We start from the raw sequence: 17,671 nt of genomic DNA, 5'->3' as shown, positions 1-17,671 counted from the left end.
CTCCCAAGTCTTCTGCAGAATTTGAAAACCGCAGTGTAGTAATAGCAGTGGTGCCTAATATGGAAGATCAAGGGTTCACTTTTACAGAGTCATTTTTCTTGCTTCTAACCAATCTCTGAAGTTAATTGCTCCTGGGGAGCTTCACCCATGAAATTATTTGTCTGACAAGAAAATATACTTGTCCCACTTACTTTTCAATATGTATGGACTACTTTTAAAAAAAAAAAACACACAACCCTAGAAATGTGCTGTTCTCTGTCTTGCAGCTTGGGATTTTCTCCCTTACTAACAATACAATGGAAGTGAAGAAGAAGCTTGCTGCCTTTTAACTGTATGCAAAGCAGAATTGGCAGATGTCTTGCACTGGTGGGTTGCTTTTAACATAATGAATACTTACTGCCTTCTTTCATTATTGTTAAATGAAATAATGCAGGCAGGCTGACTTTTTGAAATCAGAAATAGAAAATTCTCTATAAACACAGCAGAAATTCAGGTCAATTTTTAAAAACTAAAACATACAGGAAGGCCAGTGCAGCTTCAAACCTCTGGATGGCTACTAAATGGCTACCATCTTTAATTCAGATCTGAGTACAGAAAAAAACATTTTGTTCCTTACACACACACACATACACATGCGCCAACTCCTCCATGACACTTTACATGATTTTGTGCTCCCTCTGACTTAGGACCTGATCCTGTAAGAGAACGGCAAGGGAGGAATACTATATCCACACAGAGCTCAATGAGCAGGATCAGGGCCACGTTATATTGCGACTAGCTGTTGTGCCCCAATGATTAGGATCACACCTGGATCCTTCAGTCCTGACCACAAGCCAATGGACAACAGAAATAAAATACCTGGCACTTTGTGAGTAAACAAAATGATCAGGCCTGTAATGTTTATATTGTTTCCTACTAATGGGTTTGCTGATCCAAAGTTGAAGAGAATATAATCACTTTAGTTTTCCTTTTTCATCTTACTTTGAATGTAGTTTAAGATGGAAGAGAAATATTAGAAAGCCAAAATGGAATCTTTTGCATAAAAAATTTGGAACAATAAATATTTCCATTTTTGGTACTGAATCCTGGAATCTAAGTACTTTTTACGCAGGAATAAAGAAGTTGGTTGGATCTAAGGATCAATCTTAGGAGCTAAAACATAGTCTATAGCTTTCCTTTTGCTAACTGCCTCATAATATTCACCAGCTTTTCCGCATTTTGGTTTTGGGGAGGAAGCTGGAATGAGGTGGGTAGGATTTTTGTTTGTTTAGTTTTTGCTTTGGTGCCAGCTATGAGGAAAAAAATAAACTCAATAGCAGTCAACGATGTTTGTCTTTCATTAATCGGTCAGTGAACATATAACCCACGTTTGGACAACCAAGTGATGTCACAACTAAAGCCAGTGTTGGAAGGAACTCAAGCAATAGGCCATTGAACTGTAATGTATCATAAAATCAGAGCTCTTCTCAACTTTTCTACACAGGTGCAGGACTCCTTTGCAGCAGGGGTGGGTACATGTTGGTTTTATCACCAAAGCAGGCATTAAGCAAGTCACTTGTGGTAAGAATGAAGGATGTAACTATAAGCTTCATGAGGCCACATAGTACGTGGCCCTAAGACTGGCTATTTTCAGCAGGATAGTTAAGCATAAAGGATGTAATGGAAATTGTTTGTACAGTGCTTTGAAGATGGACATTGCTATCTAAATGTTAAGTATTATTTAATGTATACAGTGTTGCTGTAGCCATGTCAGTTCCAGGATATTAGAGAGACCAGATGGGTGAGGTAATATCTTTCACTGGACCAGCTTCTGTTTGTGAGACACACAAAACTTTTGAGCTTGAAGAAGAGCTCTGTGTAAGCTCAAAAGCTTGTCTCCCTCACCAACAGAAGTTGATCCAGTGAAACATATTACCTCACCCACCTGGTCTCTCAAGTATTATTTAAGGGAAACAGAAGAGGTGGCAATTTGGCTCTGCATGCTGAACAGTGCCAGTGGGAAATATGCTGTGAAAAAAACAGATTTGCCAGGAATCAAGGCACAATCAAAACTGATGGATTGGGAAGCAAGCAAAACTGACAGGAGCCAAGGGCACAGTCATGAAGGAGAGCCAATGTAAGACCCAGGAATGAGTGTGGTGGTGTGGGCAAGTGAGAGTTGGGAACTTTCACTGTCAAGAGACAGACTTTTTGTTTCTTATAAGGCTGCTGGGCGGTAGGATTTTTACCAGCATGTTATCTCCTGTTACTTAAAAGGCTGTATTATCCAGTCATCATTTTTATTGGGATGTTAAATGCTCTATGTTAAACAGCTTTAAAAATTATTAGAATGTGTTACTAAATTGAAAGTATTAGCCTCTTGTGATTTCAAAGTGACATAAGAAAAGAATCCATGTTATGGTTACATTTAAATAAGAATCTAAGAAAAAGACATTTCTCCTTTATAGCTAATGGATGGAAACCTTTACAGAATTGGCAGCACCGGGCTTCCACATATGTCTTTTGTTCTTACAAAGTATTATTATAAGCCATACTGTTTGGATATGTGCGTCAGATTGTGATTCTTACATCAGATTGTTATATTAGTGATAAAATAATGAACACGTGGTCTTAAAAGTTTCTTCTGAGTATTTTGTTTCAAAAGGGTTAAGTTTTGAGTAAATCAGAATAAAGCTCAAAGGACTAGGGACAAAAATTAGTTAACATACTCAATGTAATTTGCTGGAAGCATTCCGGTTTTCCCAGTTCTCTGAACAGTACCATACATCCAGCCATCATCAATTGGTTGCACATTGATGATATAGTCCCCATCCCTGAAGGAAACTTCATCTTCATCTTGAGCACTGTAGTCATACATAGCTCTGTATGTTCTCTGTTGAAGGAAAAGAAACAGGGCCATGAAGAACCTACCACTGACAGACATTGCTTCTCTGTCTCATACATATACACACACATCTTTAGTAAGCTCAAATATAGAATTCAAACCCACATGCAGAGAGAATGCAGTCTATGCTATCATAGAGGTATGTGCTGAATATAACTGGGTGGACTATTTGTGCCAAATAATTTATTCAACAAATTCAGTCATGAAACTGATTTTTATGAACATATGCCTTACGTACACCATGCAAACAAACACATTTCGCTCTGAAAATATTCACCACTACTGATGCCTTATGTATTCACTACCCATAGTTAATTATCCATGCTGCATGACTGGCCATCTAAACCACATGGTACTATTTCTGTCCCTGCTTGGATGATTCCAAACAGGCTGTCTTGTCTCTTCACTAAGAGAAGAGAGGTGTTCTTAACTCAAGTTAGCTAACTCGACCTGCCACCTTACATGAACACTACAAACTGATTCACCTTTACTACGATTCCACCTCAAGTTAGCTAACATGAGTTAAGAACACACCTTTTTGTTCCTAGTGAAGACAAGGCCTGCAAACATGTCAGGATGACTGGGTAAATATTTGTGGTGGGAACCAGAACTGGACACAGTATTCCAGCAGTGGTCAAACCAGTGTCAAATACAGAATTAAAATAACCTTCCTATTCCTGCTCGAGATTCCCTGGTTTATGCATGCAAAGATCATATTGGCTCTTTTGGCCACAGCATCACAATGGGAGCTCATGTTCAGCTGATTATCCACCAGGACCCCCAAATCATGTTCAGTTTCACTGCTTCCCAGGATAGAGTCCTCCTTTCCTTTAAAGATGGCCTACATGTTTTGGTCCTAGATGTGAACATTTACATTTAGCTATATTAAAACGCATCTTGTTTGCTTGCATCCACTTTACCGAGCGATTCAGATCAATCTGAATCAGTGACCTGTCCTCTTCCTTATTTCCCACTCCCCACATTTGTGTTTCAGCTGCAGACTTTATCTATGATGATTTTATGTTTTTTTCCCCAGATTATTGATAAAAATGTTAAATAGACACAGGGTGAAAGAACGGATCTTTGAGGGACCCCATTGGAAACAGACTTGCTCAATGACAGTTCCCTATTTACAGTTACATTTTGATACCAATCAATTGGCTGGCTTTTAATCCATTTAACGTGTGCCATGAGCAGAGACCTCATAAAGGAATCAATCATCTGACAGGCATTTCAATTCTTTGTCATGTGATTCCTTTTAACCAGCTTGATAGCATCACAGTGCTGCAAAGTTGTAAAGACAAGCTGGTAACGCCATATTTTAAAAACAATTATTAGGGCCGCTAATGCTGCTGACAAACCCAAATTTATGGCTTTAAGACCTAATTAGGTGGTAAATGGCTGTCAGAAAAAAAATTCTGTAGTAATCCAGTTGGCATTTATCTAATTATCGCTTCAGAGTGTAGTTTAAATGACTCAAATAAGGGATTTAAAAAATGCATTTAAGTGAATTATTCCTCTAATCAAGAGTAAGTTAAACAGGTACTGAAAGCACAGTGAGGTGTAAGAAAGGGGTTGCGTGCAGGGAGGGGGGGTTGTTAAGTGAGTCAAACTTGACTCCTTTATCTGGTATCCCATCAAAGGCATGAATCTGTAGTCACTGTATACACAAAACACCCACTGATAGCAATGAGAGTTATCTGCATATAAGGGTTGAAGCACAGTTGTAATATTCTCAGTGTACCAGTTTGTCTGCTTGGCAGGCAGGCTGCCCAGCTCCCTGGTTAGTTGGCTGCTCGGTTGTCTTGCTGGACACTGAGGTTTGAAAATACCAAAATGTTTCTGCTGGGGGGAACGTTTTGGTGCTTCTGAAACAACATATAGCTGAATTTTAGTTCTGTGAAAATGTCTGAGTTTTTAGCATTTTGTCCTGATTTGGGATGAAAACATTTCTGAAAACTCAATTATTTTCAAGGAACTAAAATTCCATTTTCTGGCCAGCTCTAATCTTTGTTAATGATTCAACATCCTGCAACTTCAATTAAGGTGGGAGAGCTAACAAATATACATCTTCCGAAACATCCTGTAGCTCTGCCAGCAAAGAAAAGGGAAAACCAGAAGTTACATTTCTGATAGTCTTGAGCTAAAAACAATGGAGTTCTGAGCTATTTGGCCTCTAGTCACTACCACAATAAGAAATGTTAAAATGTTAGTAATTTTAAAAAAATCTTAAGAAAAGAAATCAAAGAAGCAAACAAATATGCACAAGCCCAATTTTCAGAAATCTTTTGTAAGTCCTCATTGACATCCAATACCGTAGCTAGCTATACCAACTAAAAAACAAGGTTCACCTGCAAAAAGCACAAAGATGGCCTTGTTAGAACTATACATTCCCTCCAGCTTTAAATTTCTGTGTGTCTATTTGGTCAGACAGATTAAAAACAACAGCAAATGGAAACCTCATTACTTAGTTCATTGTGTGAAAAAGTGCTACCTCAACATTTTCTGCTTTCTAGAGTATATGAATAATGTAGATAATTTCATTGTTCTTTGGAGCACATATCTAAATTCACATCACTCAGTTTTTGAGATAAAAATCTCTTGTTACTTCTCTGCATCACCTAATCCTATGCATATTTTACCTGCAGTTAGGAACATGTGAAAAAGCCAAAAAAGTATTTCTTTAATTTGAAAATAAGTACAATATGAAGGAATCCAGAAGAATGATTATTTCCCAAGGTTCCCAATTCTGGATTGCAAAGGTTACCAGCGGATTTATATTTACAAGACATTTACCAGTAGCTAAAGAGGGGTGCACTGAAAAGAATGATTCTTTCAATTAAATACTCACCAAGCCTGCTGAATGTGGCTGTGAATGCATGGACCTCATAGATGACATACTGGTCTGGTGCATGTATCCATACCCTTGGGACTGACTTTGTTGATATGCCCCAGGAAGCACAGGGGCTGCACATTAAAGAAATACAGAAGCATTACTACAAGAGTTAAAACAATATCCTTGTTGAGTGTGTGTGCAACTTCTCTTAGCAGTTGGTAGCAGCTGTAGATTGCTCTCCCGATTAGAAACCTGCAGCATAAATAGGGATTCATGTTCCCAAAGGTAGGTAACTCTAAATCAGTAGAGAAGAGTTTTAAGTGACAAAACAAGCCTTGTGTAGGTTGAATTCTACATAAACCTAACACAATCAGCAAAGAAATATTCATTAGCATCATGACTAACTGGAAGCACAACAGTGAGTAGGAAGGCTTGAAAGACCTCTAGAAACATGACCACACATGTACACCAAAAACTAGGGACATCACTAAGGCCAGATCATTAAACACAGCTACATTGCCCGGAGTGTGAAAAGCACACACCCCTGAATTACACATTTAAGCCAACCTGACCCCTGTATAGACAGCACTAGGTTGACGGAAGAATTCTTCCATGGACCCAAGCTACCACCTCTCAGGGAGGAGGATTTACTACAGCGATGGGGAAACCACTCTATCACTGCAGCGACTGTCTCCACTGAAGAGCTCCAGCAATGCAGCTGCAGCAGTGTCTCCATAGTGTATAAGTGTAGACACAGAACTCAAAATTTTGATGCTACACTGAGATACTAGATGATCATAATGGTCCCTTCTGACCTTAAAGTCTATGAGATACTAGAGAAAAATGATACCCTGGGGCACATGACAGTTTGATTTTTGTTAATGAAAAAAAAGACAAACCTAAAACTAAGTACTGAAACAAAGTTGAAATATTTTAGTAACACTGCTTAACCAATGTATTCCTAATTATAGTATATTTACTTTCTTTTATAGGCTAAAGACCTAGAAAGGCCTATTTCATCTAGTTTATGTGACCATTTAGCAGTGGGTACTGAGCTGGGTTCCCTTAGTTTACACTGACTTCATTAACACCGTGGCCAAGCATAGAGATTAATTCAAACCTGGCAATTTCTTTCTGTCCCTTTCCTTTGTCCTCCTCTGTCCAACATTGCTCTTCCCTCCCACAGAGAGAGACACATTTTTTTGGTAGTATGATTTTACCAACCATAGATGACAACACTATACTGTGGTTTATTGAGGAAAAGCTGCTGAAAGATCAAATAAAAACCGCATGGAACCTTGTGATGATTTGGGAATGTCTGTACAATTTATGAATTGTGATGTGAACTCAATCTGTATCAGGCCAAAAACTCAATCTTGTACATGCAGCTTTTTGCCTTCTCTGTTTCCTGTTTGCCTCCATGTTGGGTTGAAGTACCCACACAGAGAGATACAGGGCTAGCACTAGTTGACGGAGTACTCAGCTACAGGAAATCTATTCACTCTAGACGAAAGACTGGTCACTACCCAGAAGAACTGGTTTAGCGGGGGGGGGGGAGGATCACCTTGGCAACAAAGGCGTTTGTGCTTATGTGGGGAAGCTGAAAGTGGCATCATCTGACACAGAGGAATGAAAGTTTCAAAGGGGCTGAAGCTGTTCTGTTCAGGGGCCATTTTCCTCTAGTCCAGGAGAAAGAAGTAATGCAACATTAGCCATGCACTGAAGCCTGACCCAGCCCAAAGAATGTCCCAGAGTGGTGAGGAAACTGAGGTAGAAATATGCATGATGTAATGTTTATATCTTCTGTACTCTCCTGTGCCTTATACGATTAAGTATAAAATAACAAATGTGTTAGACACTGAACAAAGTCTGTGTGTGAGATACGCTTCACAACTGCTGCATGCCCCTAAGAAAGTTAAACTGTAAACCAGAAGTGGAGTCCTGGGAGAGGGTGTGTTTAAATACACAGGAGGCTGAAGTACCTCGACAGTGGGGTTTACCTTTCAGATGAGAATACCAGACAGAAGGTCTGTGCCCCAAGAGTGTGCCTAGGGACCCCAAGATTGAGCAGTGGCTGGATTCTGTTCAGGCTCCAAGGGCTTAAAGCACCTGGGAATCCAGAGCAGCAAAGCCTGGATTTGCCTCACAGCAGTCCTCGAGAGTGGCTGGAAGGGGGTGCTCGCTAAGTTCTGTGACAAACCTCTACCCTTACTCCTTGCTAGAAGGAGATTCCTAATAATTTAAATCAATACAGTCTCTGTTCCAACATCCTGCTTTGACACCAGACTGACAGAATCTGAAAAACAAGTGTCCCTGGGCATCTGTGAAACCCAAGTGTAGCTGAGGTGGCCATTCAGTACCTTCTCAACAAGCCTTCATTTTTGGGGAAGGTGGCCAGTCCTGACAATAACTAGTAAGGTGGTTAATATCCAAATTTGAAGGTTTAATCATTTCCTGTCTAGCCATGGCTTGCAAGCCTCACCAATATTGGGCCTAACGTCTCTCTGCTGGTTTTATCCAGCTATTGCGAACCTTAGTTCATCTCTCAAATGGTTAATTGGTATTCTCCAAGCACAACTGAAACTTCACTAAGCAAAACTGCAAAAAATAAAGATGGTGCATTTCTTTTGACACTTTTTCCACAAAATTATCAAGCCCGCTTGAATTCTATCAACTTATCAATGATGCAAATGGTCATTTTCCTTCAGGGACATGTGACTGAGCTGAAGCAGGCTAGATGATTCACATTGCTCTCAACTTGGAACGATTCACCTGGTTGAGATTTTGAGAGATTTGCCCCCTTGGCTTTGAAAGAAGTGAAGAACATCCCCCCCACCCTTGGAGCAACCTTCCATCCCAGTCCTCAAGGTGGGTGCAAAATTGATACAGAACAGGAGGACTGCAAAAATAATTTATGGAGGGGCTCAAGAGGTGCAGAATTAATTGATGTGGGGCTGCAGGGGTTGCACAATTAATTGATTGGCAGTTATGGTTTTGGGGAGGAGCTGGAAGATGGCACACCATCAGGCAGTGCTTTAATGCAAGATATTGGCAAGTGCGCAATAATATTCTGGCCTTTTTACCTCTGAAGGAACCAGGATGTATAGAAGGGTGTGAAATGAACTATGGGGAAAGGTTTGCTGAATTGTGCTTGAATGGAAGTTCAGTTTGTGCTTTGTGAGAAGATTTATTTTCATTTTACCCAATCTGCTTCCCTATCCCTAATTCTGAGATTGGTGGTTTGAGCAAATAGAGTTTTCCTGTAACTGATAATTTTATTATAAGTAATATATTAAAATAAACTACATATATGATTAAAATATTGAGTGCTCATTATCCAGTCATCATATGCATTGTTATACTTTTTAAAGATAGTGAATTACTATATTCTTAATTAAGGTATTTATGATTTGGGACACCTATTTCAAACCACTACAAATGCACAGATTGTGTTGTGAGGTGAGAGAGTAAAGTTGAAGCCATATGTTGATTTAGTCAGAGAAGTTCCTATAACATGAAGCAACTCGTGGACAGTAATATGCAGTACTGGAATATAATGAATAATGCATGTTTTAGATGTGGCAACTTCATTCTAGTGATGTATGAGTGCACAGATACTTTAAAGCAGTTTAATCATCAGAAAATTATTGCTCATTAATGTGTTCACAAGGTGATCATGATATTAAGTTAATGGTTCTAAGCAGTTCATCAGATAATTTATGTTTCAATGTTGTCACATACTACTTCTAAATGACCAGACATGGCCTTTCCTGAGAAAATGGATAGAAGTGCAATTTAGTCAAAAGTTACTGTGAGCACGGTTCGGTGAACATATTTTGCCTAATTTCAAACTCATTTGAACACTGTGGGCCAAATTTACCACAAGTGGAAATGAGAGCAACTCCACTGAAACCAATGGTGTGTTCTGCTTGTGCCAGTGTTAAATGTGGCTATGTGTGTTCAAAATTAAGAGCAGAATTCAATCTTTTTGAGTTCACAGAGTATTGGGAATGAGCATATGGTCAGTTCTTATCTGTTACTGAACTCGGCTCCTGCTCCAGCACTCACACTCCCTCCTCTCTGCTATGCAGGGACAAAAGAGAGAAGGAGCCCTCTATTCCTGCCAGGAGAGGCAGATACACACCAACCCCTTTACGCAGCTCCTGTCAAGAAAAGACACCCTAACAACCCCTGCTTTCATCCCAATGGAAAGTGGAGTGATGTTACTAGTGGAAACCCTTCCCTTATGACTTCTACTCCCTGATAGGGCCTAAGTCCCTCAACAATCATCACTCCTCTCTCATTGTCTGTGTTCAGAGTTTCTTCCAAATCCAGAAAGGCTCTTCTGAGAATGGGTGGCCCACACACTCAGAACCAATATGCCAACCACCAAGCAGTAGGACTGTGGAAATATGCTTTCTTGCCCTGGTGTCCAGTTTCTGTCCAGGTGAAAGAAGTCAAACAAACTGCAACAGAGAATCTACTTGCTAATGTTATCTGGCTGTAATACAAATTTCCAGAAATTACTCAGGCTACATAGACTCATAGAAAATTAGTGTTGGAAGAGACCTCAGCAGGTCATCTAGTCCAACCCCCTGCTCAAAGCAGGATCAACCCCAACTAAATCATCCCCAGTGCTACAGTGGTGCAGCTGCACCACTGTAGCGCTTCTGATGAAGACACTCTATGCCGACGCGAGAGAGCTTTCTCGTCGGCTTAGTTACTCCACCTCGCACAACAGACGGTAGCTATGTCAGTGGGAGAAGCTCTTGTTTGAAAATTTAATAAGTGGGTGATGGAGGCTGGCATCATGGCCTGATTGGAGGTGGGAGTCAATAACTTGATAGTGAATGAGGTGTTAGGTATGGTGAGGACAGGCATTGAAAGTCCTTGTAAATTAATCCGAGTAGCTTCTGTCTGATGCAACAGAAAAGGGGGAGCCAGTGGAGGGAGGCAAAGAGTGGGGCAATGTGATCAAAACAATGGGCTAGGAATATTATCTTAGCAGCAGCATGCTGAATAGATACAAGTAGGGCAAAACTGTATTTGTCAGGAGGATGTTGCAGTAATTGAGACACAGGTAATGAGAGCTTGGAGAAGCATTCTACCTGCAAGGATGGGTAGGAAAGCCCCATATCTTAGAGAAGTTATGCTGAAAGAATCAGCAAGATTTAGACATAGCCTGGCTGTAATGATCTAGAGAGAGGTTCGAATCGAAGATGATTCCAGGCTATAGGCCTGAGCTACGGACAGGATGATGATATGAGGATTACTGGGGCAGGGAAAGAGATTAGAAGCTCAGTTTTAGCCATATTGCATTTGAGATGATGGCTACATTTCCATGAGGAGATGTCAGAGAAACAGGCTAAGCCTTTAGTTTGGACAGAAGGAGACAGGTCTAGAGTAAAGAGATAGATCTATGAGTCATCAGTATAGAGGTAGTAATTGAATTTGTGTTTGCTGATGAGGTTACCCAAAGATAAGGTGTAGAGGGAAAAGAGAAGGGGACCCAGGACAGAGCCCTGTGGGACCCACGCAGAAAGCTGAAATGGGAGTGGGGGTGGGGTGGAGTTGAAGAAGTTCCTCCAAAGGAAATTCTGAAGTGGTGAAAAGAGAAGTAGGAGGAGAACCAGGAGATGACAGAGTCACAGAAGTGAAGTAGAGTAGGCCAAGAAATGATTTTCCTGCACAGTGAAAAGTTTTGAGATTGCAAAAAAATATTCCCATCCCAAATCAGGACAAAAAGTGAAAAATCTTAAATTTTTTCACAGACTGAAAATCTGGAGAAAAAATGTTTCAGGTAGATAAATGTTTTGTTTAGATAATTTCAAAATGTTTCATTTTTATTTGATCAGTTTAATTTTTTTTAACTATAATTAGCTTGAATTTATAAACAAAAAGTATTTTCAAACCAGAAAAAAACCACTTTTTTCCCCCCATTTCCTAAAGTCATCATGACAAGTTTGGATATTTTTCACTACCCTAAATTATAAAAATATACAAAATAAACTGTGCATGCATCAAATGTATTCACAGAAAAATCATCAAAAAGTTTGGCTATGGAATGAACTTTCAACAGGAATAGTAATTTTATAGCATTTAAAATAATTAATAAAAGCAACCTGAAGCAAATACTCACCAGCAACTACACACCACACAACAGAAACACTAATCCAGGAACCAATCCCTGCAACAAACCCCATTGCCAACTCTGTCCGCATATCTATTCAAGGGACACCATCATAGGACCTAACCACATCAGCCACACCATCAGGGGTTCCTGCACCTGTACATCTACCAATGTGATATATGCCATCGTGTGCCAGCAATGCCCCTCTGCCATGTACATTGGCCAAACCAGACAGTCTCTATGTAAAAGAATAAATGGACACAAATCAGACATCAAGAATTATAACATTCAAAAACCAGTAGGAGAGCACTTCAATCTCCCTGGACACTCAATAACAGACTTGAAAGTGGCCATTCTTCAACAACAAAACTTCAAAAACAGACTTCAACGAGAAACTGCAGAACTGGAATTAATTTGCAAACTTGACACCATCAAATTAGGCCTGAATAAAGACTCGGAGTGGCTGGGTCACTACAAAAAATAATTTCCCGTGTTGATACTCACACCTTCTTGTCAACTGTTAAGAATGGGTCACATCTACCCTAATTGAATTGGCTTCGTTAGCACTGACTGCCCACTTGGTAAGTCAACTCTCATCTTTTCATGTGCTGTATATTTATACCTGCCTACTTTTTTTCATGCATCTGATGAAGTGGGTGATAGCCCACGAAAGCTTATGCCCGAATAAGTTTGTTAAGTCTCTAAGGTACCACAAGGACTCCTCATTGTTTTTGCAGATACAGACTAACACGGCTACCCCTCTGAAAAATAATTAATGTTGATTGTTCACAGTACTAAAAAAACAAGTGATGTCTGGAGTTCAACAGCTGTCAAAGCTTTTAAACGTCATAATGAATAAAATGAAGTAATTTCTAGGTAAATTTTATTAAGGTCATAAATGAATATTAATTCTGTTCTGTACAGTTATTTTTATAACAGTGTACTCTGACACAAGCAAACAAGAATGCAGTTCAAAAAGCAAGTTTGTCACTTATGTAAATTGAGTGAAATTACTGTGGAAAGTTCATGATCCTGCAGTTCTTATTCAAGCAACAATTCCACTGAAATAAATTAGACTTTCACCTAAGTAGGAATTGCAGGAAGATGCCCCACCTGGTTATTTTTAGCATTTGGAAGAAAACAAATGTATTTTGAGAGCAGGAAAAAAACATCTGGTGTATTTATGCCATATGGAAAATTATTGCCATATTTATTATTTTGCAACTTCTGTTTCCATTTTCAGGGACTATCTATGTGAGGAGGAAATGAGCTGATAATACGGTCATAGGGATTTCTCTGTCTCAGCAAAGAAATACAAGAGAGTGGCCATCACTGACGTGTGTGAGGTACAATGGGACACAAAAATTCCTGTCATTTGCCCTGCAGAACTGCCACTTTCAGCAAAAAACTGTAATCTTGTGTCACAAAAGGTATACGTTTTTAAAAAGTGACACAATTATATTTTTTGATTTTTAAATATAGCCAATAATATAGTATATATCACAGAAAGCTGTGTTGTACAGACACTAATTATATGATAAATATTCTGTCATAAATCCAGTAACAGATGGAGTGAGAATTTAGGAAGTGCAGGCAAGGCAGTGTGGAGTAATTTGGTTGGTGAAAGGGCTGGATAATTCCAAAGTGTAGGTGAATAATAAGATAATTGCATAGGCCCCGATTGTCCCCCCTAGATCTGCCCACAGATTTCCCCACTTCTGTGGGGAAGGATGGCTTATCCACTCCATGGGACTGTTTCTACACCCCCTTCCTTGGAGTCCTTTGTGGCCTCTGTGAGGTCTGGAGCTCTGCACTGGAGTCTACGTGGCCCAGAGGTAGGGGAAGGAAAATACAAATAAATAGTTTTCTTTCTAGCCCCATGGACATTTATTGGAAAATAAAGGTAATATAGCCCCAACCTGTATTATCTTTTCTGTGGAACCCTCCTACCTGGGGTCCAGGAAGGTGCTGCAGCCAGGGGAAATCCCTGCTATCAATAGAGCCATGGAGCTGGACAGTGAGCAGGGGCTGATGGCCAGAGTCTGGGCAGAGGTTCAGGATCTCTGTATGGACTGCTCAAGGGAGCGGGGCAGGCCTTTGCCATTGGGAACCCAAAATCTGCCACCCTCTGCCATAACAGGAGAATGCAAGGGGGATCTTCAGAAGGAGATCCCTGTGGAGATTTCCCCCCTCAACACTCCCTTCACGGGGAGGCACAGGAATGGAGTGAGGTTGGGTCATGGGTCAGAAGCCTCCTCATCAGTCAGTTACTCTGTAACTTACATCCAAACCATTTTGTAAGACAGTTTTAGAGTATTATATATATCTAATTTACAACGCCACTAACCTGGGAGATGTCCAGTGCAGTTTGGAGACAGAGAGAAGCTCCATCACCACCAACCAATTATATAGAGTTAGGGTGACCAGATGTCCCGATTTTATAGGGACAGTCCCGATTTTTGGGTCTTTTTCTTATATAGGGTCCTATTACCTCTCACCCCCGTCCCGATTTTTCACACTTGCTGTCTGGTCACCCTATATACGGTCCCTATTTCTGGGTATTACTGAGTGCTAAGGGAGGGGCCAAGAGCTAGTGAGGTGCTCCCCTATTGGTCTTCAGGGAGCATATTGTCACCCACACTGGCCCTGCTCCAGCAAAGTAGCAAAATCTCAAAGGACACTGCTTCAGGAAATTGCAACCCTCAATTTCATTTATAATGCTGACTTACAGGTTTTCTGTTTATTGGAGCATGGTTATGTAGGTTCAACTGTACAGGATAAACCTGGTAGATGTCCTGATTCCCTGAGAGCCAGTTAGAACACTGGCCGTCTTATTTTAATACCTGGGGGTACAACATGACCAATAGCATATACATTATGAAATATAGACAGATACTGTATCTCAGGATATTCAAGTAGTCAGAATGTTTTGAATAGTCACCATCCTATAAAATACAAACAGAGGTTATTTGTAATGTTCACATCTATTGAAACTGTGAACCTAAGGCTATATCTACACTACAAACTAGGGGTGTGATTCCCCTGCCTGCATACACAGACTCGTGCTAGTTTTCATCAAACTCGTGCGAGTATAAATAGCAGTGTAGCCATAGTAGTGGCAGTGGAAGCAAAGCTTAGTCATGGCAAGTATGTGTCTACCAGTTTCAGGCTCATGGTTCAGACATAGCCTCGATGTTTTCTGTGGCATTAACTAAAACAGTGACAATCTGTAGGTGAAGACAAGTCACTGATCAAGGTTATATTAGCAGCATCAAACTAGTATAACCAGTTGTTACAATGACAAGTTAAAAATTGTATGCGGTCATATTTGACATTTAGAATTTGATGAACATTTATAACAACTCATTTGAGCTGAAAGTAACAAATTGTTTTACTGCTCTCACATCCCTTTGGCCAGTTGAGACCTACAACTCCTATAAAAATAGTACCATTTGGACTATTCTGCTTGTAAACCTAAAAATGGAGTTTATTGTCCCCCGTTTTAATCCTTAAAATATAGTTTGCAGGTTATTGTGAGCACTAAATATTGCAGAACAGCTAAACCAATGGCAATGAAGAAATAGCAATATTTTGAATGGCCAGTCATTAAAAGCTTTGTGTCCTTGATGCACTTGTTTTACTCACAAAAGTAGAGTTTTGATATATTAAGGACATTAATTCAATCTATGATCAAAAAAATGAATAATTGGGGAAAGTAGACATATCTCTGAAGCACAATTTACACCAGATACTGATTTTTGTTTAGGCAATTCTGTGTTAATCAATCTGGTGGGTATAGGATTTCTATATCTATTTTCCTGAACATATGATTAGAGTTCAACTCATAGTTACAGCCATACATACGTTTCTACTTATATGGTTTTGGTTTACCTTGGTACTGTTCTGGTAGTCTAAAGATGAGCTTCCCCAACCATTCCATATACACTAGAGCAGTAACTATTATTAATAATTATGTAAGAAATACGTAGATTTGTCCCCATTTCTTACACTGCATTTGTAATGGTTGTGTACATAAATCATACAGAGCCCTTCAATACAGCACTAGAAATGTATTGCAATAGTTTGCAGGTACGGCTGCAGGATTTGGTACCATGTCATGTCTCTCAGTGAAGTGCAAACCTTGTTACAAACTGAGTTTTTAGCTGGCATGTCACATAGGGTTCATAGCATGCCTCAGCTCAGAAAGCAGAGTGAGACGTTTCACTTCACAGTACAACACTCTTCATTTCTGAAGGCACGCAACAGCCAAAAAAGCCATTTTGTGATATGCCTTTTCCAGTGCTGAGGGCACACAACCGGTCACAAAACGCTGCAATTCCTTCTCACATTGCGTACAGGTGGTTGTCATTGTATTGTGCTCTCTCACACATTTTTCTGAAACAATTAACAAAAATGAAGAGCATATTGGTAACATTAGCAATGTGTTCTAATTTGTAATTAGATTTCCTGAACAAAAGATTGTTATCCAGGTGATGGGATGAACCTGGCAAGTCTTTCTCACACAAGCAGCCCCATGATTGCTATGCAGCTATTTATTTGATTGAGTAAGGCACCTCGGTGTAAGTAAAGGTGGAAGGACCACATTGGTGAGGCATGAGAAAATGACTAACATAAGATTTAGTATTAACATGTATTGTCAGATAGCCAAAATCCTCTACAGAGTCTCAAAAATCCACATCGTGACACCTGGTAGTCTTGGAACAACTGCTTGGTAAGAGCTCACTAGCACTTCACCTTGTTGAGCCCCTCCACAATTTCTCCTATGCTTCTAATCATTTGTACAGCATCACTCTCAACTAACTGGCAGAGACCCACAGAGGACAGAGCAACTGAGTCATTGCTTTGCTCCTGGAGTTGCGAAGAGGACAGTTGGATCTCCACTGGACTCATCTTCAACCCAATGTGGGGAAGGATCTCCTTATTCTGCAAAAGCCAGGAGATGTGGGGAGAGGCCCAGGAGAAAACAATGGGCAAAGAGAATCAAAGTAGTGAATATTTAGGAAATGCAAAATTAAGGGTTTTCCTAGGAATGTTAACTCATCCACATTGAGTACACATGTATGGAACATTTTCAGCTGTTAATTACACTGTTAAATGCACACCTGATTTCAATGGCATCAACAGATTCTCTACATATCTGAGAGTAAACTTTAGCTTTAACTTTGAGTTCTTTCTCAAAAGATTACATGTGAAAACAAGGGTTTACTGATGCCTCAGTGTTTTCCAATGGAAGAGAATGAAATCTAGTCCTCAATTTGGACTAATACTTTGTCCTGTAAATCAAACAAACACATTCATAGTACAGTGGGGAGGGGGTGTCACCGTATAAGAGTTTGGTAGTCTAGGCTAGGCAACATAGATTAGATAAGACTGAGTGAGCCAATGCACAAATGTTGTGCCTACTAACATTCCTTCTCAATTGGAACCATTCTGGGTGCCCCGCCTTACATAGTTCTGAATGCTAAAGTGGATTCTTTGCAGGAATTCATGATGCATATTAAATATACTTCTTTCACAGAACTTTATCTATAAGCGAGTGTACGTATTTTAAACCCAGCCTGTTTGTATACCATTTTACTAAGGAAATCTGAAAATGCACCTCAAATTTCATTTGCCTTTCTCCCTCAATTACAAGACCGGTATCACTTTCCTGTTCCCAGGAACTCCCTGATGCTTGCATACAGTCCACTGAGGACGTATAGAAGACTTGCTCTAACTACCTGTGATGTAGTTGTTTTTGTTTTTAAATGTTTACAGATGTAGAAATGACTCCAGCTTTGAACACTTCCTAGGAATCAAT

At 39.9% G+C, this 17,671-nt stretch overlaps 1 protein-coding gene across 18 annotated transcripts in view; it reads right to left on the bottom strand.

Moving 5' to 3' along the window:
• Positions 1 to 220: 220 nt before the first annotated feature.
• Positions 221 to 17,671, bottom strand: part of NEBL (nebulette) — a 389,302-nt gene continuing 371,851 nt past the window's right edge. For 17 of the 18 annotated variants that reach the window (XR_010598237.1, XR_010598238.1, XR_010598239.1 and 14 more), the window contains 2 exons: positions 5,736 to 5,851; positions 221 to 2,872 (listed from right to left, as the gene is read on the bottom strand). Coding sequence is in view for 14 of the 18 variants with exons in the window: in XM_005302757.5 (XP_005302814.1) it covers positions 2,696 to 2,872; positions 5,736 to 5,851 (293 nt within the window). In the remaining 4 variants the exon portion in view is untranslated. Of the gene's footprint in view, positions 2,873 to 5,735; positions 5,852 to 17,671 lie in introns of those variants that run through there. The other variant, XR_010598234.1, reaches the window with a different exon arrangement.

This window comes from Chrysemys picta, chromosome 2, assembly GCF_011386835.1.
Source record: "Chrysemys picta bellii isolate R12L10 chromosome 2, ASM1138683v2, whole genome shotgun sequence".
Classification (NCBI taxonomy): domain Eukaryota; kingdom Metazoa; phylum Chordata; order Testudines; family Emydidae; genus Chrysemys; species Chrysemys picta.
This window is presented reverse-complemented; position numbering and strand designations above follow the sequence as displayed.